The 26895-nt window shown below is 38.6% G+C and overlaps 1 protein-coding gene across 1 annotated transcript in view; it reads right to left on the bottom strand.

The window, feature by feature from the left end:
- The window catches only part of LOC124395370 (RNA-binding Raly-like protein), an 84675-nt gene that overhangs the window by 22442 nt on the left and 35338 nt on the right, over positions 1-26895 (bottom strand). The window contains exon 3 of the mRNA XM_046863805.1: positions 5653-5703. Within this exon, the coding sequence (XP_046719761.1) occupies positions 5653-5703 (51 nt within the window). The remainder of the gene's footprint in view (positions 1-5652; positions 5704-26895) is intronic.

The following is a 26895-nucleotide window of genomic DNA, read 5'->3' as shown; positions in this document are numbered from 1 at the left end:
CTCCAGCAGCGAGTGGCGGCTTTCCCTGAAATAAAACCCAGCGTATAGTGGAGAGAAAAGAAAAACGGTCACACCAGGACGTAAAAAACGTTGTGAAACGTATCTGCAGGCCTCCGCAGCGGTGAGGAAGCGATATCTCCGCGCTCGCATCCTACTGAGTGCTCTTTAAAGCTTAAAGTGCTTCAGCTGCTCTGTGTGATACAAAGAAGTGCAGGCTTTGATGTGCAGCTGGAAAGAAAAGGGGATTCCTCACTGAGACAATCACACCAGGGTTCCTCAAATACACATCATCTTTCCACACACACACACACACACACACACACACACACACACGAAAAAGAGTGAAGGAGGTAGAGAGACAATAAAGAAGGAAGAGCAAAATAAACTGTGGTGGAAACAGAGTCAGAAAAAGAGAGAAACAGTGTGAGAGAGTGAGAGAGTGAGAGAGGGATAGAGAGAGAGAAAGAGATGGAGAGAGAGAGAGAGAGATGGAGAGAGAGGTCGTCACACACTTATCGCCCATCAGTGAGTAGCAGTTGAATTAGCTCCTCACACCACACAGGCCTCCACAGTGACGGACTCATTTTTCATGCTGTCAGCTTCCCTTCCTCTTCATCCTCCTCCTCTTTGTCCTCCCCTCCCACACTCATCCTCCCGCTGTCTTTCACTCTTACTCATCCCAACCCACTCCTTCACTTTTTATCACTTTGCTTTACCCTACACTTTTTCCTTCTTTCTTATTTAAATAATTGCTCCTTCCTTCCTTCCTTCCTTTCTTTCTTCCTTCCTTCCTCCCCCACTTTGCTGATTTTCTTTCTTTCTCTCTCACACACACACACACACACACACACACACACACACACACACACACACACACACGTTTGCCTTCAATAACAAAAGGTTATTGGCTATGATCATGCCTCATTACATTACCATTACAAGAAAATAATGTTCTAATGACTATTGAATATCTGATTCTCTTTCACTCTCTCTTGCTCACACACACACACACACACACACACACACACACACACACACACACACACACACACACACACACACACACCAATAATTGTAGGTATGCAAAATGAAACAGCCGCCGATTAGACATAAAGCTATGGACAATGTTTCATATAAGCATTTTTTAAATAATATTATATATAAGATTATTATAATGTCATTTTATAAATTTCACTATATGAATGAAAGTAAGAAAGAAAGAAAGAAAATATTAAATTAAAAGTTAAATATCTACATAATATGGTCAAAAGTTTGTGGACATAACATTTGTATGTGCATTTTAAACATCCGATTCCAAATGTAGTCCCTATTTGCTGTTCTATAAACCACCACTCTTCTGAGAAAGAAAGTAGGCGAGACAGAAAGAAAGAGTGAAGGAGGATCCAGAGCCCGAAACCACATACGGCAGGAAAAGTCAGGTGTCCCGATACTTTTGTCCATTTACTTCCAAGCAGTATTTTCATGTTAAATTTAGCAAATCTATGCAATGTAGTAATAATGTTTTCTGTAGTCTCTTACATTGGGTTTGATTACAACTTTCTGCCTTTGTGTTGTTGCTGTTGTTTGAACAGAAGTACGATAAAGGTTTAATGGCTAATTCCTTCAGCAAAAAAAAAAAAAAGGGCCTGTCATCCACTGCACGTGTACTATCTTACGCCCAGTTTACCCTGGTGTGCACGCAAACTAGTGCAAGTTATTAAGGATTATATCTAGTAGTAAATCAGAGCATCAGTGTGGCAAAGTTTTGCTCATACTCTCCAGGCGATTGAACAAATCTCTATTAAAAGCATCTCTTCCTGGGCTCCATTCGAATAAAAGCTTTGTGTAATTGTGTTTTGTGTGTGCGTGCATGTGTGTGTGTGTCTGTGTGTGTTTGTTCTGTAAAGTAGGTTTGCAGGTAATCGTGTTTGTTTGTGTGCAGGTTTTGCGTTTTTGCCTCCAGTCAAATCCGAATGTGCTGACTTCCCACTTTATGAATGACCCGCATCCCCTTCACGCTGCATGAGGGAGGTAGTTATCTCCCACAGCAATTATGTGTACAAATGAATAAAACAGAAATGCAAGCACCCACACACACACACACATGCGTATAATATATATATATATATATATATATATATATATATATATATATATATATATATATATATATATATATATATATATATATATACGTACGCGTGCGTGTGCATGTGCATGTGTGTGTGTGTGTGTGTGTAAGAGAAAGAGAGAGAGAGAGAGAGAGAGAGAGAGAGTGAAAGAGAGTGAAAGAGAGAGAGGGACAGTCAGAGTTAAACGCAAAACTACACTTGAATTGCACTTTTGCATAATTGCATAATTCGCCGTTCTCATAGGCCCAGAAACACACATTGCAAACCAAAGTCATTTATCAAACTGGGAATAGCGTCTGAAAGTGTGTGTGTGTGTGTGTGTGGGCATGTGCTCTCTCACACACTCGGTGTGCGCTTTGTCAGCAGCTCTCACACCTCTGCCCAGCACCAAGAGCGAAAGATGATAAAACTTTGACTCTGCATAAGCCTCTGAATGTCAATGAGGGAAGAATAAAACGCTTTTGGAGGTGCAGCGTAGGGAAAATAATCATGACGGCATGTTGAGGTGATTACTTTTCCTGACGAGAGTACATCTGGAAATATACCACTTTGCAATTGAGAATTAAGAAAAGGCAAAAAATATATATGCTTCAAATACAAGGAAGGATGGAATAAAAAAAAAAAATTAAGGAAAAGTAAAGTACATAAACTTCAAAGAAAGCAAGCAAGTAAGAAAGAAAGAAATATTGATATACTGTATGTTTCTTTCTTTAAGAAAAAGAAAGGAATGAAGGAAAGAAAAACATTTAAAAAAAGAAGAAAAAGTTTACACACACACACACACACACACACACACACACACACACACACACACACACACACACACACACAGAAAAAGACAGAAAAATAGAAGAAGAAAGGAAGAAAAATAAACTGTGTGTTCTGTACTTTAATGAAAGAAAGATTTAAAGGAAGGAAGGAAGGAAGGAAGGAAAGTATATATGCTTTATAGAAAGAGAAAAGAAAGAGAGAAAGAAAAAGAAAGAAAGAAAGAAAAAGAAAGAAAGAAAGAAAGAAAGAAAGAAAGAAAGAAAGAAAGAAAGAAAGAAAGAAAGAAAGAAAGAAAGAAAGAAAGAAAAAAGAAAGAAAGAAAGGCATGGTCAAATTGTGCATTCTCTTTCATCAGGTGAATGATAGCAGCTTTAAACATTCTTTCCCTCTGATGCCTCCTTTTTTCTCTCTCTTGAAGTGAATAAGACAGAATGAGAGAGATGAAAGAAAAGAAAGGGAGACACTGTACAGTATAAACTCATCTCTCCTGAAGACTTTCACATGATGGACAGATTTCTGTTTACAAATAAAAAATCAATCCATCACTTTGATCTGGATGATAACTGGCAAGATGTTCAGCACAAAGTTAAAATACAAAGAGATTTTCTTTAAAAGACAAAAAAAAAGTGTAACCAAGAGTTTGAGCTGATTTGCATTGCAATGCTCTCCACTTCCTGCTCAGGCTGTAAAGAAAGGAAAATCACAGAGATACGTATAAAATGCTGCAGAATTGGACAGTGCAGGTTTTTACACTGCTGCAATAGACTGCAATAAAAAGAGGAGAATTTTAGTGCAGATGTATAAAATACAGGAGTTCACTCTTCTCTACCTCATCTTTTCTCCAGGATTAAACCCAGAGAGGATTTTAATGGCATGTCAGCCATAAATAAAGTCTTTATAATTAAAACATTCATCTCTACACTACATAAATGAACTCCTGAGCTTTTTATTTTGGCAGATCTACAGTACGGGTGAGTATCCCACCAGTTCCCACTGCAGCTTAAATAAAAACCCTCACATAGTCCCATGATGAGCTTCTGACTTCCTGACTTATACAGTATGCCTCGTTTATCTACAGGTAAATATATTTTAATATATGCAAGTATAATTAATTACAAGAAAGAAAGGAAGATATATATATATATATATATATATATATATATATATATATATATATATATATATATATATATATATATATATATATACATACACACACACACACACACACACACACACACACACACACATACATACATACATACATACATACATACATACATATATATATATAGAGAGAGAGAGAGAGAGAGAGAGAGAGATAGATAGATAGATAGATAGATACATAGATAGATAGATAAAATAAGTAATTTCTTTAAATAAATGAAATTATTTCATTAATTAATAAGTAAAGAATAAAAAAAAAACAGAAAAAAAAAATATATTATATATATATTTTACTGGGGGAAAAAAAGTTATTAATTATTTATTAAGTAGAAATAACTTTATTGAAGAAGAAAAGGAAAGAAAGAAAGCTAGAAAGAGAAAAATAATTATAATTATTTTCAAAGTAAGAAAAATCTACCATTTCACAACATCTCATGTAGACCCAGCTACATGATGAGTTTCTGACTTTCTGATTACAGTGGGTCTCGGTTAGAGATGGCTGAATGAATTCTGGGGCAATAAGTTCTCTGTGTGTATGTTTTGATTTGGCTCAGTCATCTCCCTACACAATGCTACTGGTATATCCCCTGACCGTGTACATAAGGGATGTGCATCTCCATAACCGAGGCCGATGCGATTCACATCTCGATGCATAACCAGCAATATGATACATTAAAGATGCACATGAAGCAGCTGTGATGTGCGATGCGATATGATTCAGCCCGTTACGCTGCAGTGCAAACCGACTGTGATTTGATTCAACACGATGTAATTAAACACAATGCAATGGAAAAAAAATATGACGTTATGCAATTCCCTATGGTACAGATTTTATTTCCTGGTTCAGACAGACGCAAATCATCATTTTACCCAAGTACCTTCTGACTTCTAACGCATGGCCATGTGCGCTTCACAAAAAACAAAAAAAGATTAACTAAAACCAGACGTTTTTTTCCTGTTCTGTCTCCAGTAAGATGCAGCTCTACCTCTGCCATGTTAATCTGTATTCTATGTGACTCCCTGTGACACGCCTCGGTCTCCGTAGTGTTGTGATACGTCATATTCACATAGCAGCAGTGGTTTAGTGAGGAGAAATCAATCTACATATAAAATATTGATCACAAATTATTGGTCACATTCTAAATAATAAAAGAATAGATCATTTATATGCAAACATTTTAAGAACGATGCAAATGCCAACTTGTATAGGATACACACTTTTTAAATCAATGCATAACATCGTTAACTTCTAAATCTTACTGTGACTAGCGTGCGTTAGCCGCTAATTAGCTTGCTTATTATACTCTTTAGTTTCTTTTGTTTAGTTTTCGAATTTGGTTTATTGTGTTATATAGAGAAAACCCTCCTGCCTGAACCTTCTCAATTCCTGTATTATAGAGCACATTGATTTTTCCGCTCTTGCATCCAGTGCAGGAGCACAGGGGCAGACCTGAAGTCTGTCAGCATTGGTACAAAAACCAAAACAGAGAGATGTACGGGTGCAGGTGTTTGAAGGTTTTCTTTCTCTCTGACGCATGTCACACGGATTGACATATAGTGTCAAGGGGCCGGCTGTTAGTACCTGTCATAAAGTTCATCCTGGTAGCAGTCGTAGTCCAGCTCGTACTCTGATCTGCAATGAGACAGAAAGAGGACGAGTGTGAATGAAAAGCACAACGAACTGTCATTTAAGCTGACACACACTCACACACTCTCTCTCTCCATTCATACACCTGACAATCATGGCTCAGTGCTCATGTGTGACCTTGTTTTCATGTGTCAGAGACTTAACACAGGATTGATGCAGGTGTGTCCTCAGACGAATACATTTATTTTTCTTTTAAGACTAATCTTTCTAATTTATGCCTAAATGATTAGCACCTGTAGTAGAAGTTCACCTTTTCTCCAAGAGATGGTGAGTATAAGCCCTGAAGATCCAACAGTCATCTCTGCTCAGGACGTACAGGACGTCTTTGGATGAGGAGCATAAGATTTTTGTACAAAGCAAGCTCCTTGAAGGTTCCAAGGTTTGAAATGAAAGATCTCTTGCTATTAACCCTACTCAACAACTTTGGGATGAATGTGAATGTTGACTGCACCTCAGGCCTCCTCACCTCTCCTACATCAGTACCTGACTTTACTAACACCCTTGTGTGTGGCTAAATCTCACAAAATCTAAAGGAACATCTATCCAGAAGAGTGGAGGGTATTATGACAGCTTATGGGGACTGAAAGTGGAACAGGATGCTCAAAAACTGTCCAGAAACCTTTGTCCACACAGTGTTTGTGTTTTATTTCTGAGAAAGGTTTATGAGGACGTTCTTCCTTGACAGGGCACAGAAGCAGTCATGCCGTACATCACTAGATATATGGTATGTGCAGAGGAAATATTGATGATTGAGTACTCTGAAGCGATTTTGTACACTTTTTTGAGCAGAGTTTTCAAAATACTGTATGTTTCCTGCAAAAGAATGAAAGAAATGTGCCTTATACCTTGCACTTTTTACAGCACAGTGAAATTCTTTCTTAACATATCCTAGGGATGTTAGAAAGCTGGGGTCTGAGAGCCAGGGTCAGCCATGATGCAGTTCCCCCTGGAGCACTGAGGGTGAAGGGCCTTGCTCAAGGGCCCCGAGTGTGGCAGCTTGGTGATACCGGGGCTTAAACCCCTGACCTTCTGATCAGTACCCCAGAGCATTAACCACTGAGCTACCACTTCTACCACTTCTAAGAAAGGTGATATCTATATCTGTAAGACATCTGGAGACTGAGTCCATGTCCACACTAATATGTTTTCATTTGAAAGTGCATAATTGTCTCTCCGTTTTGGCCTTTTGTCCACACTGAGACAAAAACGTAGCTTTCTAAAAACGCTTTTGTGGACGGTGAAAAAATGATGACGCGTTTTTAGTCATTGTCACAACGTTTCAAAGAGCTGGAAAGTAGGTAGGTCGAAGCGTCTTACATTTTGCTCATGTGCAGTACAGGGACGTAAGCGTTTCCATAAATTTTAGTGTGGACGAGCAACTTTTGGGAGCGTTTTTAGACGAAAACACTGTTTTCAAATGTATCCGGATTATTGCAGGCGTAGCCTGAAGCCAGGTGAAAATAACTGTCTGGATTTTTTTTTTTTTACTTCTGTGAGAGTTGAAAGTCCTCGTTAATTGTCTCCTGCTATGTGTTGATAAAATTTGCACATGGTTTATGCTATGAGTAAGTGCAATGATGATAAAGAGAGCGGAGACTAATGACCTGTCAGTAGTGTGTGTGTGTGTGTGTGTGTGTGTGTGTGTGTGTGTGTGTGTGTGTGTGTGTGTGAGTGTGTTTTACTATAAAACAAGAAATTGAAAACCAGTGCAGTGAAGCACGGTCACGTTTCACTTTGTCATTTACTCACATTATCATTTTTATGATATTATTTCTCTCTCTCTTTTTTTTAATATAGCTATGGACACGGTTTAAATCTAATCGATCACGAGCATGTGACAGTTCTGGCTTGTGTTTATTTCATCTGCATAGGGACGAGGAAGCAAAGTAAATGAATATACCCGGTGAGAATTTGCTTTGAGAGACACACACACACACACACACACACACACACACACACCACTCAGGGATTGGAAATTCTCCAAGCTTCTAATTCCTGTTGCTTTCAGTTAACAGATGTATCTGTAAACATGTCAGGCACTGCGACCAGCTGCTGTCATCCACCACACATACACACACACACACACACACACACTCTTTCTCTATTTTCTCTTACACTCTCACACACACACACACACACACACACACACACACACACACACACACGCAACCCAACAATAATTGTGAATACATACAATTAAACAGGTGCATGCCTGAGAGACAAAAAAAAAAAAAATCAAAAAGAAAAGCAAGGCTACAGACAATTCGTGATCAAAACCACACTTTATTGAAAACAAAGAAGCAGAAGAGTTTCGGTCCGATCCGCCACCAAATCTTCTCAGATCAAATACTGTGCTCATGCACCTCATACACACAACCTGTCAGTCACAAAGCTATAACTCAGGAAGAGGTGCTTATTACCAGAACCTTAGATGCCTACTGATGATAAAGGGTTTAACCTCATATCAGGAGATACACACCGAGGTAATGGAGAAAGTTCTCCTTATTCAAACTGGTACACTAGGGGCTAAGCTAGCTTAACTCACTTACATGAAATGTTGCAGCACAACAGTTCATGGCGTTTTCTTTGAGTACAAAAATGGGTCAAAAACAACAAAATATGGAAGAAACTTGGAAATTCTAAATATAATACATTGCTAGAATTGTTTTTACTGATTAGCAATTTGCACAAGCTGAAATATACTTGTGTGGGTTTAATAGCTGTTTTTTTTTTCATTTCACATCGGCTGACAGGGTGAAAGAACCAGATTTGGTCGAAGATACACTTGCAAGGACATTTACAAGACGGACTTTTCAAGAAAAGCTGGACTTCATGAGGAAAGGTCCCCCGTCCCCAGTCAAAATAGTTTAAAACTGATCATTCATTAATTTCTTTTGAGGTTATTAAAATGTTTTTTCTGTATTGAATTAAAGGTCAAGGCACAAAGGCAACACCATATTAAAAGCTGTTCAACTGTTCAAACAGCGATGTTTGAAGAGCCACGTTGCGTGTTTTTTAATCGGGAAATACTAATATCTTGAAACTGGAAATGAAAGATTAATATCATCACTGGAACACACTGTGTTTGAAGACCGTCCTACAGTGTTGCCGTTTAATTTTTATTAGGATTAGAAAACTGTTCGTCTGATACGATATACCTTTTAAAAGATGCTGGACTTTTCTAGAAAGTGTCCCAAAGTTATTACTATGTGTAAACGTTTAATCGAAAGATCTAAAACAGTGGTTTCCAACCTTTTTTGCGCCACGGACTGGTTTAATTGCTGACAATATTTTCACGGACCAAAAATTTAAGAAGGTAGCGGAGATGGAGGTAAAACATGTGACCGAGGCATCATGACATGCATCAAGAGTGAATCATAGACAGATTTGGAGGAGAGAGACACTGGAAATTTTCTAAAATAAAACATCTTTCAGAATCAATAAAAATAATGTAAGTTATTTATTCTTTCTGTGCGGCCCGGTACCAATTGACCCAAGGAATAGGGGTTGGGGTTGGGGACCACTGATCTAAAACACTGCACGCCCCCACGCCCCCCACTCCCAAAAAAAAAAAAACTAAACCAGAGACGACATGTCCCATTAGCTATTGCACCAGTTCACTAGTTTGTGTTGGCGCCTCATTCACACTCGCCAATGAGCACTTGTGCAAAAGTATTGTTACACCAGACTTTTCCAGCCATATGTGGTTCTTCCCCAAACTGTTCCCACAAATTCAGAGGCACGTATATGGATGGGGTCGCGTGAAACTTTGCCTTCACTTTAATGCTTCTGTGCACAAAGCCAGCTCTATGAAGATCTGCCTTCCATGGGTTGGAGTGGAAGATCTCTTGCTATAGAGCTTTGACCTCAAACCTACTGAACATTTAAATATGAATGAATATGAACACTGACTGCACCCCAGGCTTCCTCACCTCACCTACATTAGTACATCAGGCATTGAATTTTGAATCCGAGTGTTGTAAGTTTAAATCCCAGCCACACCCAGATGGGTCCCTAAACAAGGCCCTTAACTGCATAGCTGCTAACTTGTATGAATGAGATAAATGAGAGTCGCTTTGGATAAGGGAATCTGCCAAATGCCATTAAAGCAAATGCAAGTATCTGACTAACACCCTAGTAGCTGAATGAATCTCCATTAAATCTTCCCACAAGAGTGGAGGATATTATAACAGCAAATGGGTACTAAATGTGGAATGGGATGTTCCAAAAAGCACATAGCAATCTTGTGGTCAGATGTCCACAAACATTTAGCCGTATATCTTCGACTTTCAATTTTGAAGTATTTTCATTCTTATGCTCTTTCTTTCTTTTCTACTTTCTTTCTCTCTCCTGGCTACAAATAATCACCAATAAGTGGCGGCGTTTATGCTCCATACAGGCTTCGGCCTCTGTGTTTTCCTGAATGCATCCGCAGTCAAAGAGGGGACACATCTACATTTTCCACCAGTCAATTTCAGGCAGCTCTGAATCACCGCTCGCACTTTTGCTGACACTTTTATTATCCTGTTAGTCTGAAAGCTCTCTCTCAGCCAATCACTGTCTGTCAGCGGCTTAGGGAGAAAAAAAACGACTCTCCACGTTGTAACTCGGGACAAATAAACATCGACATGACAGATTTCACAACAGCGGGAAGACCATTACGATGGCAAAAAATGGACGATTTATTTGTCCTTCTGATGAGACGCTGACTGACAGACAGAGTTTAGGAGTAGATTGGGAGGTTTGCAAGAGTGAGAAAGCAACAGTTCACAACATTCTGCATCCTTTTGAACTTCCTGATTTATTTATATTGTTGTGAAAGAGTACAAAGGCTCGGGACTGATGGTTTGGGCTGATTATCAAAGAATCGAAGTCTTTGAGAGCCTTACATGTTAAAATCCTGCAGAAGATCTGCAAGCTGATCACCCGTCTCACTGTCTGATTCAGTTGATCAGCTTGGGTAAACAAAAATGACCACAGAAATGTTCTTTAATGGTCATTAAAACAAACCATTGAACACAAATGTTCAAGATTGAAACATTCCTCAGACGTCCTCTGTCTCCAGTCGCTTGTTTGCTGAGAGTTTTGGGGAAACCAAAGATTAGAAACTGGGAGATAAAATTCTATAGTCTTCCTGATAAAATCATGATCATTAGACAGGAGGTGGAGCTTGGGATGGTTTGGTCATGCGCAGAGGAGGGACATGGGGTACGTCTGATCTAATTATGTCCTATACAATCATGCATCCCTGACTTGGTGGTAACAGTTTGAGGAAGAACCACATATAGCTGGAAAAGTCAGAATACTTTTGTCTATAGATCCTCAGGATTTGTTTCATTCTTGATCATTTCCTGATCAATGCTTAGATATTAAGCTTCATATTTTGCCATTTGGATTAAGAAAAATGATATTTAAACTCACATTGATGAAAACAGACCTTCAATGAATAAACCATAATCCAGGTTTTACCGATCTAATTTCTATTCAGTGAGACTTTTCAGTGAGAAACAAAAAACTGTGAGTTTGTGTTTGGTCGTGGACAGTGTGTGAAAGTGCTGCTATCTAGCCATCACAGGGCCATTTCAGTAGAGGGAGGACACCTGTGATTTTCTCCTGTTTTCTTGCTCTATAAGTGCTATTAGAAATGATAGGGTCTTGAGAGGCTCTAAATTGGAATAGTTCCACTCAAGAAAGAGGTGCCAGGAGCACTCAGCTTCACCTTCAGACACACACACACACACACACACACACACACACACAATGTGCAAACGCTAAAAGCTTATCAGAAACACTTCCAAGCTGGATGTGTGGTCGTGAGCTTTTTAGTCATGTTTTGTGTGTGCGTGTGTGCGTGTGTGCGTGTGTGTGTGTGAGTGTGTGAGTGTGTGAGTGTGTGAGTGTGTGAGTGTGTTGTGTTATTGTGTATATATAAAAGTCCATTCCCAAGTGCACAACGGATACAGAGAGATGTTCACACCTGCCGTTTTCGAGTCTCAAGCTCCTCTCCAGTGGCCACTTATGTTGGGATTTCATGAAGAGCGTAAATCACGAAGCTGACCTTGTGCAATTTCATTTAGTTGGAGACTCTGCAAGAGTACAACTTACACTTCACTTACAACTTTTCAGTCAATTTATGGAATAAATTGAAGATGGATGAGCTGGAAGGATTTCTACATGGAGATAAACTATATGTTCTGTACTGTGGGAAAGTATTTGCTTTTTACACAAAGATAACCCGAGTAAATACAAAATGCAGTTTTCAAATGACATTTAGCAAGGGGGAAAAAGCTGTCCGAACCTGCCTGTTCCTATGTGAAAAACTAATCGACTTATTCAGGAACTCATACAAGAACCAAGAACAACATCTAAAGAACTGCAGGCTTCACTTGCCTTAGTTATGGTCAGTGTCCATGATTTAACAATAAGAAAGAGACTAAAACTGATGTTCCAATGTTCAGGAAGGAGGCAAATACTTTTTCCCCAACACTATATACATAATACACACACACACACACACACACACACACACACGTTGCCTTAAAACCAAAGGATTTGCTGTACATGTGTGTTTGTCTATCAAGCAGGCTCTAATCCCTTTTGTCTTTCTACAAATACCCACCCACCCACCCACACACACACACACACACACACACACACACACACACACACACACACACACACACACACGCTGCCTACATAATGGGACAAAAATGATTTATAACCAGCCATATCTAATGGATTGCCCTGCTGCATGGGAAATTATAAAAAGAAATTAATTAGCCTTTAGCAACCCTGCTGTCGCTTTCTGTCTCACACGCGTCCTATCACATGGGGGTCGCACAGAGGGGTGGAGGGGTGGATGGAGGGATGAGCAAAATGAGATGGGTGAAGGATTGTGGCTCATTCAGTCTCTAACACGATGCTAGAGGTTCATTCTTTAGGGTGTAAATAGGCTGCTTCGGTCGCACCTCTGCACCACTGCCAATACGTGATTCCGACATATGAGTGAGACGTTAGAACACAAATTGCGTGACAACAATATAATTTCCTGAGTTTCATTTAAATGACTCCTTGGTAAAAACTTCACACTTTTGGAATAGATTTACATGGAGTGACATGCATGTCCCATTGTGACCATTGTAGCATGTGCAACAATAGAAACTGCAAATATCTAGTGTTACTATGCGTGTAACGGTACACAAAATTCACCGAAACACTTGTACTGAAAAGGTTTGGTACGAATACGTGTACCATTACACCCCTAAGTGTTACTATAGGAAATGTAACAATAGCTTCTGACCAGTCAAAATTGAGAAGACACTGTGGTATAAGAAATTATTAAGGGTTAAGATGTACCTAGTGCCACACACACACACACACACACACACGCACGCACGCACGCACGCACACACGCACGCACACACACACGCTTATTCATTCTGTCTTCTGTCTGAAAGCTTCAACTTTAAACCGTTCCCCCTCTGTATTCTTTTGTCTCTCCAACATTTCTGTCTCTTTCTCTCCTCCCTGTGTTTGTCACATCTCCTGTTCCATCTCATGCATTTTGATTTTCACTGTGATGGACCCATTTTTCGCTGTGGCTCAACAGAAAAGCTGTAAGAACAGCCATTACAGTAACAATGTTTTTCGTATTATTTTATATTTCGTTTATTTTTTTTCAATTTTATTATATTTATATATATTTTTGTTTCTTGAAATTTGAAAGGAGTCTCTGGAAGAAGAATTTCTTTAAGGATTAATCAAGTTCTTTTCTTTTTTTCTTTTCCTTTCCTTTCCAATTGTATACAATGTGTTTGGATGCAGTGGCATGAAATTTTCCCTTCACTTGAACTAGGAGACCCAAATCTGTTTGCACGACAAATCCAGCTGCATTAAGATATGCTTTACATGGTTTGAACTTCAAGAGCTGCCTTGAGTGTCCTGCTGTAGATCTATAAACCCTATTCAACACCTTTGGGATGAATGTGAACACTGACCGCACCTCAGGCCTCCTCACCTTCTCACCTACATCAGTACCCGACTTCACACCCTTATAGTTGACTCAGCACAAATCTCTACAAAATCTAGTGGAACAGCTTCCCAGAAAAGTGGAATGGGGACTAAATGTAGAATTGGGATGTTAAAAAATAATATATCGATATATATATTAATATAGGCAGAACGGTGACCCTGATTGAGTAGATCTTATACCCCAACCACATTAACTCTACATGCACTGTAATGCCTTTCTGCTCAAAGAGACAAGTCTTCCTGTCAGCTCAAATCACGATGGAGGTTTTCCCCTGATGTTCTCCCCTGACGCTCTCAAACTCATCAGACCAATACTGCATGCAGAACTGCTGCACACCATCCTGTATTTCTGTAATAAAAAAGTCAAATCAGCCACATCTCTGCCACAGTCCCTTGGATCACGTTTCTGTCCTCATCCTGATATTAGATTTAAACATTATTCAAAGCTCTTGCTTGTACATCAGCTGTGTAATGAGCTGCCATGTGAGGTGGTAGCATAGTGGGTAAAGCATTGGACTTTGGATGATGAGTTTATATCCCAGCCACAGCAAGCTGCTACTCCAGGGGCCCCTGATTAAGGCCCCTAACCCCATAGCTACTCAGTTGTATGAATGAGATAAATGTAAGTTAAGGGTTCTGCCAAATGCTTCAAATGTAAATGATGGTGAAGATATACTGTACACCTTGACTAAATCGCACACAGACACACACATCTTTTGTGTTCTGTACAGCAGCACTCTTTCTAGGAGTGTTTTCCAGGGATACACTGATTTATCCTCAGATAATGTTCACACTCTGTCGTACACATGGTAATAAATCAGTGTGCTACAGTGTGCCTAATAGCCTGGAAACTTGATTTCCTGCCACTTCAGCTGTTCTCCAATTCATTCAACACACACACACACACACACACACACACACACACACACACACACACACAAAGGGATTGACCTTGTGTTTGCAAATCATCCAATATATTTGGCACATAAACTTCAGGACAATTCACAATACAAATACTGGCAATTTTGTTTTACTCCCTGTGTGTGTGTGTTTGTGTGTGTGTGTGTGTGTGTGTGTGTGTGTGTGTGTGTGTGTGTTAGGGATGGTAAGACTCAGCGATTCGCATCAGTGCATTGGCATAAAAGTTAACGATGTGATGCATCGATTTAAAAAAGTCTGCATCGGATACAAGTTGCCATTTCTATCGCGAGGCAACATTTTTGCATATTTAAACGCAGAATTATTTATATATATAACTATTAGCAGCTGTGCTATACTTATTTAAAAAGTGACCAATGATTTGCGAGCAATATTTGATATGTAGATCGATTTCTCCTCGCCAAACTGTTTCTCAAACGCGTTCTCGCCGCACCACTTCTGCTACGTGAATATGGCGCATCACAACACTATGAATACATATTAACATGGCAGAGGTAGAGCTGTAACTTCCTGGAGACAGAACAGGAAAAGAACGACTGGTTTTATTAAATCTTTTTTTTTGTTGCACTACAGTGTGTGTGAAAGGGCCATGTCAGGGACCAAGTCAGAAGGCACTCAAATAAAATTGATGATTTGCCGTCTGTCTGAACCTAAGAAATAACTATTTGTACCATATTGAATTGCAAAGCATCATATTTTATCCATTGCATTGAATCGCATTGTGTTGAATTGAAATCGGAAGGCACCGCATCGTAATACAGTGGGCTACCGTATCGCATTGCATCGGTAGCTGCTTCATATGTATCTTTAATGTACGGTATCGTTGTCTATGCATCGAGATGCAAATTGCATCAGCCTCAGTTATGGAGATGCATATCCCTATAGTGTGTGTGTATGTGATAGAAAGATATAGAAAGAAACCTGCGAGTGTACAGAAAATCAGTGAAGTGTGTATGCTCCCTTTGCTCTACTGCTCACTCTACACTTTTTCCTCTCGGATGTAACTGAGCTATTGCTGCTTGGCGTGCAGGAAATTTTTTTGCTTATTGCTCCCTTAACATGGTCACACTAGGTCTCAGCATCAATCCACCTGTCTTGGAGCCGTCCTGCGTGCTGAGCCGAGCCGAGCCGACGCGGGAGGTTAAACTCGGATTTTACAATGCTATCAGTGAAAAGTGCTGAGAGTTTCTGAACAGCTAAATGCCTGCCTTAGGCTAAGCTGCAATCATGCCATACCTCTCCCTGAGGATTTAACACTCACTTAATGGCTGCAAGAATCGCTGCAGTTTGTAGGTCAGCTCGCCTCGCGCTACAAAAATCAATGATTACACTCACTAGTGGCGTTTTTTTTTCTTTTTTTTAAATAAAATGTATACTTTACTTTTTAACAGGCGGACTTGTAAAAGAGGTCATCTAGCATTTTTCAGCCTTCCGCATTTTTCAGCCATGCCAATGCACAACATGAACACACACTGTAAAAGCTTCAGGTTAAAAACGCCAGAATAATTGCCCAAAACAACGTCAAATACAATATAAAAACATTTTTGTTTTCCAGTCACATATGGAACACAATTCTATAGAATTTTATATAGAGGTTGCTTTGACCTGGAATTCTCCCTTCACTTGAACTGGGAGATCGAAAACCTTGTTCCAGCATGAAAATGCCCCTGTGCAGAAAGCCAGCTCTATGAAGAGATGCTTTATATGGGTTGGAAATGTGTGGAAGGTCTTGAGTGACTGCTATACAGCTCTGATCTCAACCTATTAAACACCTTTGGTATGTAATCCAGTGAATAAATAAGAGTCTAAAAAGTTTTTTGGCGTAATCAGCTGCATGACCTGACAGTAAGATTGGCATGTGCATTTTGAGCGTCTAATTCCACATTTAGTACCCACTTGCTGGTATAATAACTTCCACTCTTCTGGGAAGATGTTCCTCTAGATTTTGAAGAGTGCTTGTAGAGATTTGTGTGAGATTTATTCAGCCACAAGGGTGTTAGTAAAGTCAGTTACTGATGTAGGTGAGTTGAGGAGGCCTGGAGTTCAGTTAGTATTCACAACCCATGTAAAGCAGATATTTATAGGTAACAGTTTGAGGAAGAAGCACATATGGCTGATAAAGTCAGGTGTCCTAATATTTTTGACACTCTAGTGTATGACAGTGTATTTTTGTTCATACAGTGTAGTTTGTGATCTCTTGTGAGCCCTACTTTAAACCTTACTTTAATCTAAGACCTACAGAATCCTGGATATCCCTGTGTAGTAAACTCTGCTTTTCAGGTTTTATTGTGTTTCCCTTGAATAATTTATAACAGATAAAGGAAACATAATGGAATGTCACAGCGTAAAGAGTGTGAAAGTGAGAACATTGGATGGATATGTTTGAGGCTTGGCCGATGATCCAGACTGAAGCTGCTCTATCCAGACACAGACGCTAATAGACTCGGGCTGGATTATCAGGGCGGGAAAAACCATTTCTCACTGATTAATCTCTTCATTATAGATGGCGGCTGAAGTGTGCACAGCTGCCCAGTGGGATGCAAAAGCCTTGGATACTGTAGCCTGCTACCCATCTGGAGAACTCGAGTGAGATTAGACATGTTCCAGTATCCCATTTTGACATTTTTAAATCACATTAACTGGAGAACCTTTTGTGATGATTTATAAATATTTGTAAAAATTACTATAAATTTAGCCATAGAAGGTTTTTACACCATGCAAGAAACCTTAGCATCTTATAGAGTATTTTATTGTTATTAATGTCTACAAATGTCATTATGTCTAAAATTCTAATAATCTAGTATCTATGACAGGTTACTGGCAGCGATTGGTTACTTGAAACATACATCAGTCTTTAAGTTGCTTTATTCAGTACAAATGTGCACCAAACCGAAAGCCCTGTACTGACAAATGTCTGTAAGAATACATGTACCATTACACCCCTAATGTGTGTGTGTGTGTGTGTGTGTGTGTGTGTGTGCGCAAATTATTAAACTCAACAAAGGCTCAATAACAAGCTGCAATTTTGTCTTAATAACTTCAAGATTAAGAAAAAACTACAGACAGAGGCTCTTAGTCACATTACAATATACATTACAGCACAGTGAAATTCTTTCTTTGCATATCGCAGCTTGTTGGGAAGTGCAGTGTCAGCCATGACTTAGCATCCCTGGAGTAAAACAAATTAAAGGCCATGTTCAAGGGCCTAAGAGTAGCAGTCTGGCAATGCTGGGGCTTGAACCTCCAAACCTCTAATCAGTAATCCACAGCCTTAACCACTGAGCTACAGCTTCCCCATAAACCACTCAGACTGATGAACGTGAGACGGCTTGTAGTGCCGATAACTCGTAATGTATTCTTTTACAAAAAATGTCATAAAATAGAAATTAGTGGCAAATTACAGTAATACTACAAGGAAATAAAACACTTTAAAACATGCCTTTATAAAATATACATAAGATCCTGTCTACATTCATCTCATCTGCACATTAGCTGTAAGCAATATTAGTTGCTAACATTGAGCTGCGACGCAAATGATGAGCGGTGTTATGCCTGTGCAATTTAGAATTTTCAACATTTTTTGTGTTTCAAAAAAACAATATTGCTGAGTCATTCAGTAAAGGAAAAGGGCATATCACTAATTAGCCATAGCGTAACACAGACTCGGTGTTCTTCTGTGAGACGAAAACTTGTTATAATGTGCTAGCACCTGCCAGGCTGCTTACATGCAGCTGTTTAATTGGCTGTTCACACACATGTACTAACATACTGCAGGTGTGAGTAGACAGTGCACACACACACACACACACACACACACACACACACACACACACACACACACAGATTGATGCTCAAACACAGAGACAGAAGACCACTTTCTCACGCCATTGTCTGTTCTGAGACCCTTTATCACCGTGTTTCTGATTTAGCTCATACGTAAACACACTTCCTCTCATATCAGCCTCTCAGGTCTCTCGTTGTCGTACATCAAACAGCACACGGGCGCTATGCTAATGATGACAGTGACTAAGACCCTTCTGGCAAAATGGTGACTCGCACAAATGAAAAGAGAATGAGTGAAAGTGCAGTAAATGAAAGATCCAATTCAGCAGAAATGGCTGTCAATCTGCAATCAAGAACTCGGGCTCCAGATAAAACACTCGGCCTCTGTGTCAGTGAGTCTGAGGAGAAAAATCCGGCTTGACAGAAATAATAAAATTGTTCACACGTTAATTGGATTTCTTTTTTTGGCATCTGATCATTTGAGGCCGTCTTTTTAGTTTCTGCTAAAATGGTGGACACTACAGAAGGTCGCTAGCTTGATCTCCATAAAAATCTGAGGAAAAATGTTCAAATAAAGAGCATTAAATCACCTCAATTGCTTGATTTTTTCCAATTTCATGCAAAGGGAAAGTATGAGCTTTAGCAACGACTCAACTCAAACTTTAATTACCAAAATAATTACCTCAGAGCTTCGGCACACAGTAAAACCGATGGAAACATTTAAATTTAACAATTAATACCAAGCTAAGCAGGGACATTTGGAAAAAAAATAAGCTTGTACTGTAACTACAACTGAAGCTAAATGCTAACAGCATGTTTGGTCGAGGTTGCATGTTCACAGTGTTAACAAAAAAAAGTCTTCACATAAATGTCTGGCTCTATTGTTACTCCCTACATAAGAAATGATGCAACATTGCAATAGTGCTTCTTGAAATGGTGGAAAATACATGTACAGTACAGACCAAAAGTTTGGACACACAAGGTGTGTCCAAACTTTTGGTCTGTACTGTATATGTTTGCTTTGCGATAGATGGGTTACAATGTGGTGTCATTTAAGTTGAGCCTGTATAGAATTTATGAACACGTGATGCTCAATTTTTTTTTTATGGCGGTAAATCACCGCCAGCAGGCTAGCTAGAAAAAACGGATGCACTCAGTCATTAGCTAACTGATTCTCAATGTCCATGTATCAAAAATAAATCTTACAGATTCAAACTTTCGCAGCTTTCTCACGTGAAATGCAGAATGACTACAAGCGTACGCATTATAAATTCTGCTAAAAAACTACTTATGTGAAATGTAAAACAAAGGAAAAAAATCAGGAAATACAATAACAGACGATATCTACATATATGCTGTATGTGGAATCATGTCAGAATCAGCTTCTATGCAATAATATATGGCCAAAAGATTTTGTACAACTGACGATTCCTGCTATATTCCTTCTTCCTCAAACTGTCACCACAATGATGGAGGCACCCAATTGTCTTCGGATGCGGTAGCATGAAATTTTCCCTCAAACCTTGTCCAGCATGACAATGCCCCTGTGCACAAAGCCAGAAGATTTTTATAAAGATATGCTTTACATAGGTTGGAGTGGAAGATGAAAGATTAATCATTGAGAAATGGTTTCTCCCGCCCTGATAATCCATCCCGAGTCTATTAGCGTCTGTGTCTGGATAGAGCAGCTTCAGTCTGGATCATCTGCCAAACTTCAAACATATCCATCCAACATTCTCAAAACAAAATAAAACCTAAACACATCCTACACAGGGATATCCAGGATTCTGTAGGTCTTAGATTTTAGTAAAGGTTTAAAGTAAGGCTCAAAAGAGATCACAAACTATACTATATGAAAAAAAAAAAAAGTCATACACTATAGTGTCAAAAGTATTGGGACACCTGACTATCGGCTATATGTACATCTTCCTCAAACTGTTACCTATGAAGATCTGGGTTGGAGTGGAAGATCTCCTGCTATAGAGCAATAAACTCTATTGAACACCTTAAGTATGAATTGTGACTGAACCGTTGACTGAACCCCAGGCTTCCTCACATCACCTACATCAGTACCTGACTTTACCAACACCCTTGTAGCTGAATGAATCTCACAGATATCCACAACCAGACTCGAAAATCTAGTGGAACATCATCCCAGAAGAGTGGAGGTTATAATAATTGCAGATGGAGACTAAATGTGGAATGTGATGCTTAAAAAAGAACACACCGATCTTACGGTCAGATGTCCACAATCATTTGTCCATATAATCTCTCGAAATAGGTTAAAATGATCTATTGTTCAGGAGTAATTTTGGGATAAAAGGATGTATTTGGAGTTTTGTACTTTGTACTGTATGAACCACTTTCCAGAACGTTTTGTACCATGACATTCCACATCAAAATGTACAAGAGCAATATCTTGTTTAAATTGAAGTGTGTGTGTGTGTGTGTGTGTGTGTGTGTGTGTGTATAAACGTGCGAGAGAGAATGAGCCTGTAGATAATATGCCATGATGAATTTAAATCACTTCATTACGGGCACAGGTCTGAGCAGCGCATTGGTGAGAGAAGAGATTTGGAGCTTTATAGCCACTAAAAATCTTTTTTTTTTTCTCCACAGAGACAAAGGAGTCCATCGATACGCGGCGGCTGAGCCGGGTTCCGTGATCATCGCTGGCCGTTTGCTTGTGTCCTATTGATTTGTGTCGTTTCACAAAGGGGAGTGCCTCATTGATTAATGTCTTCGACCGTGCTAAAGCCATTACACGCTCAACCACTCTAAGTACCTACATACACACACATCGCCTAATTATCACTCACACTCATGCACATGCACAAAAGGGAACACAGGTTGTGCTCTGATCCATGAAGGGACAGAAAAGCATCACGCTGAGAGCATGAGCGTCCGTGTTCCACTACAAACACAGAGAATAAAACCTGTGAAAAGGAATTTTAATGCTAGAACAGTATCAATGCTCAGTACACTGCATGGCACATGGTACATGGATTAACTTGGCTAACATTTTCACTTACCGCCACTTTAATTCCTTTATAACATTGTTTTATTTTATACTCGCCTGAATTCTCCAATCTAATTGGTCAGAAAATGCTTTTTTTTTTTTTTTTTTTTTTTTTTTACAGCGGTCCTAACAGTGGCCCCTGCTGCAGCACTAATCAGATTTTTACTACATTTATATGCTTGTACTGATAAATATATATAAATATGTTTAGTGTAGAAACAGTTTTTTTTTTTTTTTAATAACAAGAGTTTGTGATTAAATATAAGATAATTATGATTCTTTTTAGGATTAATTTAAAGCTTAATGTTTTGTTCTATTAGCAAGTAATTTCACTTCTTTCTAGAGTTAATTGCATTAAATGAGACAAATTGATCAAATAAACTTAGATTTGTTAAATTGTATCTCATAATGAGAAATATTAGATAACTCTAAAACAGTTATAATATATATATATATATATATATATATATATATATATATATATATATATATATATATATATATATATATATATATATGTGCGTTTGAAGATTTTGCCACATATTTTTGTCACAAGACTCTTTACTTAATTAACTAAGTTTATGTGAAAAGACTCTGCTACTCTCAGCACAACAATCTATTTATAGAATGATATTAATGAACTGAATTTTTTTTTACATTTTTAATGTTTGATATCTTTTCAAATGATCATGAGCCCAAAACCTTCTTTCCAACAAGCCACAAGTGTTGTGATGAGTTTGAATCTGGAGTTTGTTCCTTTATTTATTCTTGTTCTGCTTGCTGTTGAACTGATGCTGAGCAGTATGTTGGTGATCAGTAGAAACACAAAGCACCAATCAAAACAAGTTAAAAACAGAGCGTGCACTCGACCCTGATTGGTGACTCGCTCGTGTTTGACAAGTTAAGTTTTTATCCTTGTAAATAAAAAACGACGGATTACGTAGTTGAGTAAAAAGTTAAATATTTGACTTTGAAATGTAGTAAATTTAAAGTCTTCCCAAATGGAAATAAGCAAAAAAAAGTACAGTAACAAATTAAATGTCCTTCTATACTGTCCACTGCTGACTAACAGGCACATATTTCAACTAACAAAACACCTCAGCTCACGGACCAGTACTTCAGCCGATATAAACGCATTCTGCAGTTCACATGGAGAAGTACATCAACTAACAATCATGTACCTTAGTTGACAGACACATACTTCCTTTGACATACACATACTTCAGCCGACATGGACACGTTATTCAGCCAACAATTACCTTAGCTGACATACACATACTTCAACTGACAGACAAGTAATTCAGGCAACATAGACACGTTATTAGACATGCACCTTCGCTAGCATAGACACAATGTAGCTAATATTGACACACACACATCAACTTAACTTTACACACACACACTTCTGCTAACATAGTCATGGCTATCGGCTAATATAGACACACATCACTTACCACAGACAAACACATACACTTTTCATTTATTTACATTTGATTTATATGCAATGCTTTTAATTAATGCCTTATTTTTCAATATAGGGTCACAATGTTTAGAGTTGTGATGAGATCATACACAGCAGGAATCTGTGATTTTGTGAATATGAATAAATACCAGCTGATATTTACTCTGCCTGTGGAGGAATAATATTATAGATATATTAATATTTGAATGCATTAGAAAACTTGATTATTTAGTACTTAACTGTTCATTTCATTTAAGCAAATTAAAAACCGAATGCATTTTATAGGAATTCGATAGCCTCAACGTACACACACACAATCACAATTACATAAGCACACACTCATAACCCCCCCTCACACACACATCTGCGCCCTTGATGTTTTTCACACAACTATACATGACATACTGAAGGTGACAGCAGCATTGATCGTAAATTGAAACACCCTCCAGCAAAAAACCCCTAAAAAACAAAAAACAAACTCTTTTTCATCTACAGTAAAGCAGTCACTATGATTTATCAACATTCTGACAGGTTTTCCATTTACACACAAAGATATCACGTCGACGACATATTCACCTCACAAAGCCACCGGGAGAACGTACAGGAACGCTTCATCTGGACTGAGAAGCTGCTCGCTGAGATTTTTATCTGTTCATTACTGTGAATTGCCTGTGAATCGCAGATGTTAACCTGAAGATCACCCAGAGGTCTGGAGGATTGCGTTCGAATTGCCACATTCGCTGACGAGAAACCCATTCGATTAAATAGGCTTTGTATAACAGCCATGCACTATAACAGGTTTCTTCAAGATAAGCAGATCGATACGGTGATACGGCAGTGGTGTGTTCACAGGGCAAAGCCAGCGCTTTCAATGAATATGGCGTCTACTACTGGTTTCCAAATATGCTAGTATATCTCATTACGATGTTTTGCATGTTACGTGCATTACACTTGCGCTTATGGCAGAAGCCCTTACTCAGCGAAACAACTAAGCAGCTGAGGGTTAAGGGCCTCACTCAAGGGCCCAGGAATTTAAACTTGTCACCTTCTGATCCAGAGACCAATGCCTTAACCACTGAGCTAGGCAAGGCATCCATTTACATTCATGGCATTTGTCAGATGCCCTTATCCAGAGCGACTTACATTTATCTCATTCATACAACTGAGCAGCAATGGGCTAAGGGTGGTGGCTTGATGTGGCTGGAATTTGAACTCACAACATTCAGATCCAAAGGCAAACACCTTTAAGCCTCTAAGCTACCACCTCCTCATTTATAGAAAATAGAAAATAGAAAAAATGTCTGTCTTTCAGAGGATCAATCAAGTCTGCAATATGACCTGAGGACTTTTGGTGTATGCATCATTTCAATGCATGTAAAATTTGTATTTATATCACAGCTGTCATGTACCAAAGAGGATAACTGTCAGGGTCAAGGCTCGACCCGGAGTTGGCTGAATGAGAGATAAGATGTCTACAGTGTTTCACAGTGGGACATGAACTCGAGAGCAGACATACTTAAACAGGTAAACAATTTTGTTAAATAAATGTACAAAATAGAAGAAAAACTACATCGAAGGAAATAAAGGAATCCAAAATCCAAAAGATATAAAAGTAAATCCACAACCCAAAAAGGGAAAAACAAACCCATTCAAATAAATTGACTTTGTATAATGGCCTGGACAATAACAGATTTCTTACAGATTATTAGATCAATATGATGATACAGCAGTGCTGTGTTTACCATGCAAAATCAGCACCTTCTAACAAAGATGGCATTTACAACAGGGTCCCAAATACGCCGGTATATCGCAATACAATTTTATTTTTTTGTTTAAAGGGAAAAAAAAGGATCAGTCATGTCTGCAATCTTTCAGCATATGTTGCAATGAAAAAAAACATAAAAAAAAAAAACTTACGCACGGCAAATCGAGATTTGAATTGAAGCGGCTGGAGATACAGGAAAACATTGTGAAAGAGAGAGTGCATAAACACAAAGCAACAAACGGACGAAAAGGCAGAACTGAAATACACTCGAGGTAATAGGATACAGGTGAAGACAATTAGCGCTCAGGGAAGCGCGAAGGAGCACATCGGCGACATCTGTTGGGGAAACAAAAGCACAAAAACAGAAACAGAAAAAGGGCAGAAACCTGACACGTAACTGTACAAAACAAAGAAGGAAAAAAAAGTAACTAGGAAATCGCATACCAGCGACAACAGCAATCTCGGAGGACAAAATGGGAGAAATTCATTGCTCATTATCTGCAAATCAGACCAGATGCAGTGATCGTGTTAAATTACTTGATTCTGATTGGTTGATTAATTATTGCAACTTTGACAATAGTTCATCTGCAAACTGCAGATTTATGAGAATATAATAATTTTTATAGTAACAATAGTTACATTAGTGTTGTATATAAATAATTATATTTGTATAAATAATTATAATTATATTATAATTGTTTTCTGTTTTAAGGTTTATTTAACACTTGTGGAAGGAGTCTCCAGTTTAAAAGAGGTTCGGAGTCATCAGAGGTTCTGTAACTTTTATTTGATATTTTTCAAGTGTTATTTTTAAAGAGGTTGTGCTTTGAGGGTGGCTTTGTGGGGTGGTGGTATCGTTGACAGAGTGAAAGAAGTAAGTGGTAACTATAATGTTTAAATTATGATGAGCAGGTCATGAGTTCAAATCTCAGCACTGCCAAGCTGCCGCTGCTGAGCCGTTGAGCAAGGCTCTCAACTGCTCCGCTGTATAAAATGATCATTTTAAGATGCTCTGAATGAGAGCAGTGAATGTAAAAGGTTAAACAACAACGTGACAAGTTGCATTTATTAGTCTTAGCATCTTTAAAAGGAAGAACAAACAAGGGTGGTGTGAGGGAACTGCTCGATTCAGCTGCTCGACATTAAATGTAAATGTTTTTTCCTAACAATGATGACCTGAATGAAAAATGGGTGTTAATTTAACTCTATCAAGGAAACCATGACAACAGGGATCTCGTTTTATGAAGATTAATGTGCTGGCAGACTCACTGGATTCTACAGTCTTAGAGATCATCTATTTTTTTTAATGTCCAGGTACAATAGGTTTGGTGCAGTAAATCTAAACAATCGAATTTCTTCTCCTTTTTGATAAATTTCCTATTATAAAAAAACAAAAAAATTGCACTCATAGCTTAGCTTAGCTCTGCGGGTAATATGCTGATAATTACAACGTTAGTGATAATACTGGTCTTGAAGGTAATTGGTATCAAATCGAAAAAGAAAGAGGCTTTTCTTCATGGCATGCCAACTTCAGGAAAACTGGACATTATTTTGCATTCCCAGTGTGTTAATGTTTCATCTCCGCCTCTTTTTTTCCCCACCACCTCAGTGCCAGAATAGAGGAGATTCTGGAAGCATGTTTTCCTTATACGCTGGGAGATGGTGGGACCAGTGAAGCTGTAATTGAGTTTCAGAGGGAGTTTGGTGCAGTGCAGGGTGAGATAAGCACTTTGTAGGCAAGCATCAGTGATTATTTATTTTTAGTATTTTCATGTAGCTTGAACTAACTTTGTTTGATAAAACTTTTTTCGCCAAAGTTTCCGATTAAATTTCTCACCATCTTTAGTTGAAATTAGTTTTGATGTACAGCAATTACTGTGAAAAATGTTCAGTGTTGCAGTGTGTGTGTAAAAAAAAAAAGATATTATGTAGACTCAATTCTTTCTATAGCACGTCTTCGTCTGTCGCCTGGTGAATATTCCATTGTGCACGCATCGCTGCACGGAGTACACCAATTTTGGACGTTGATGTGCAGCAAAACAACAATTTGTACAAAATAATTGAAAATCACCAGTAAGATACAAACATTAGAGCAAACCATTTGGGTGACTGAAATAACCGAATTAATTTGCAGCGCTTGAAGAAGAGTTCACCATCAGTGGGGAAATGAGGCATGAC

The sequence above is a fragment of the Silurus meridionalis genome, chromosome 13 (genome assembly GCF_014805685.1).
Source record: "Silurus meridionalis isolate SWU-2019-XX chromosome 13, ASM1480568v1, whole genome shotgun sequence".
Taxonomy (NCBI): Eukaryota; Metazoa; Chordata; class Actinopteri; order Siluriformes; family Siluridae; genus Silurus; species Silurus meridionalis.
This window is presented reverse-complemented; position numbering and strand designations above follow the sequence as displayed.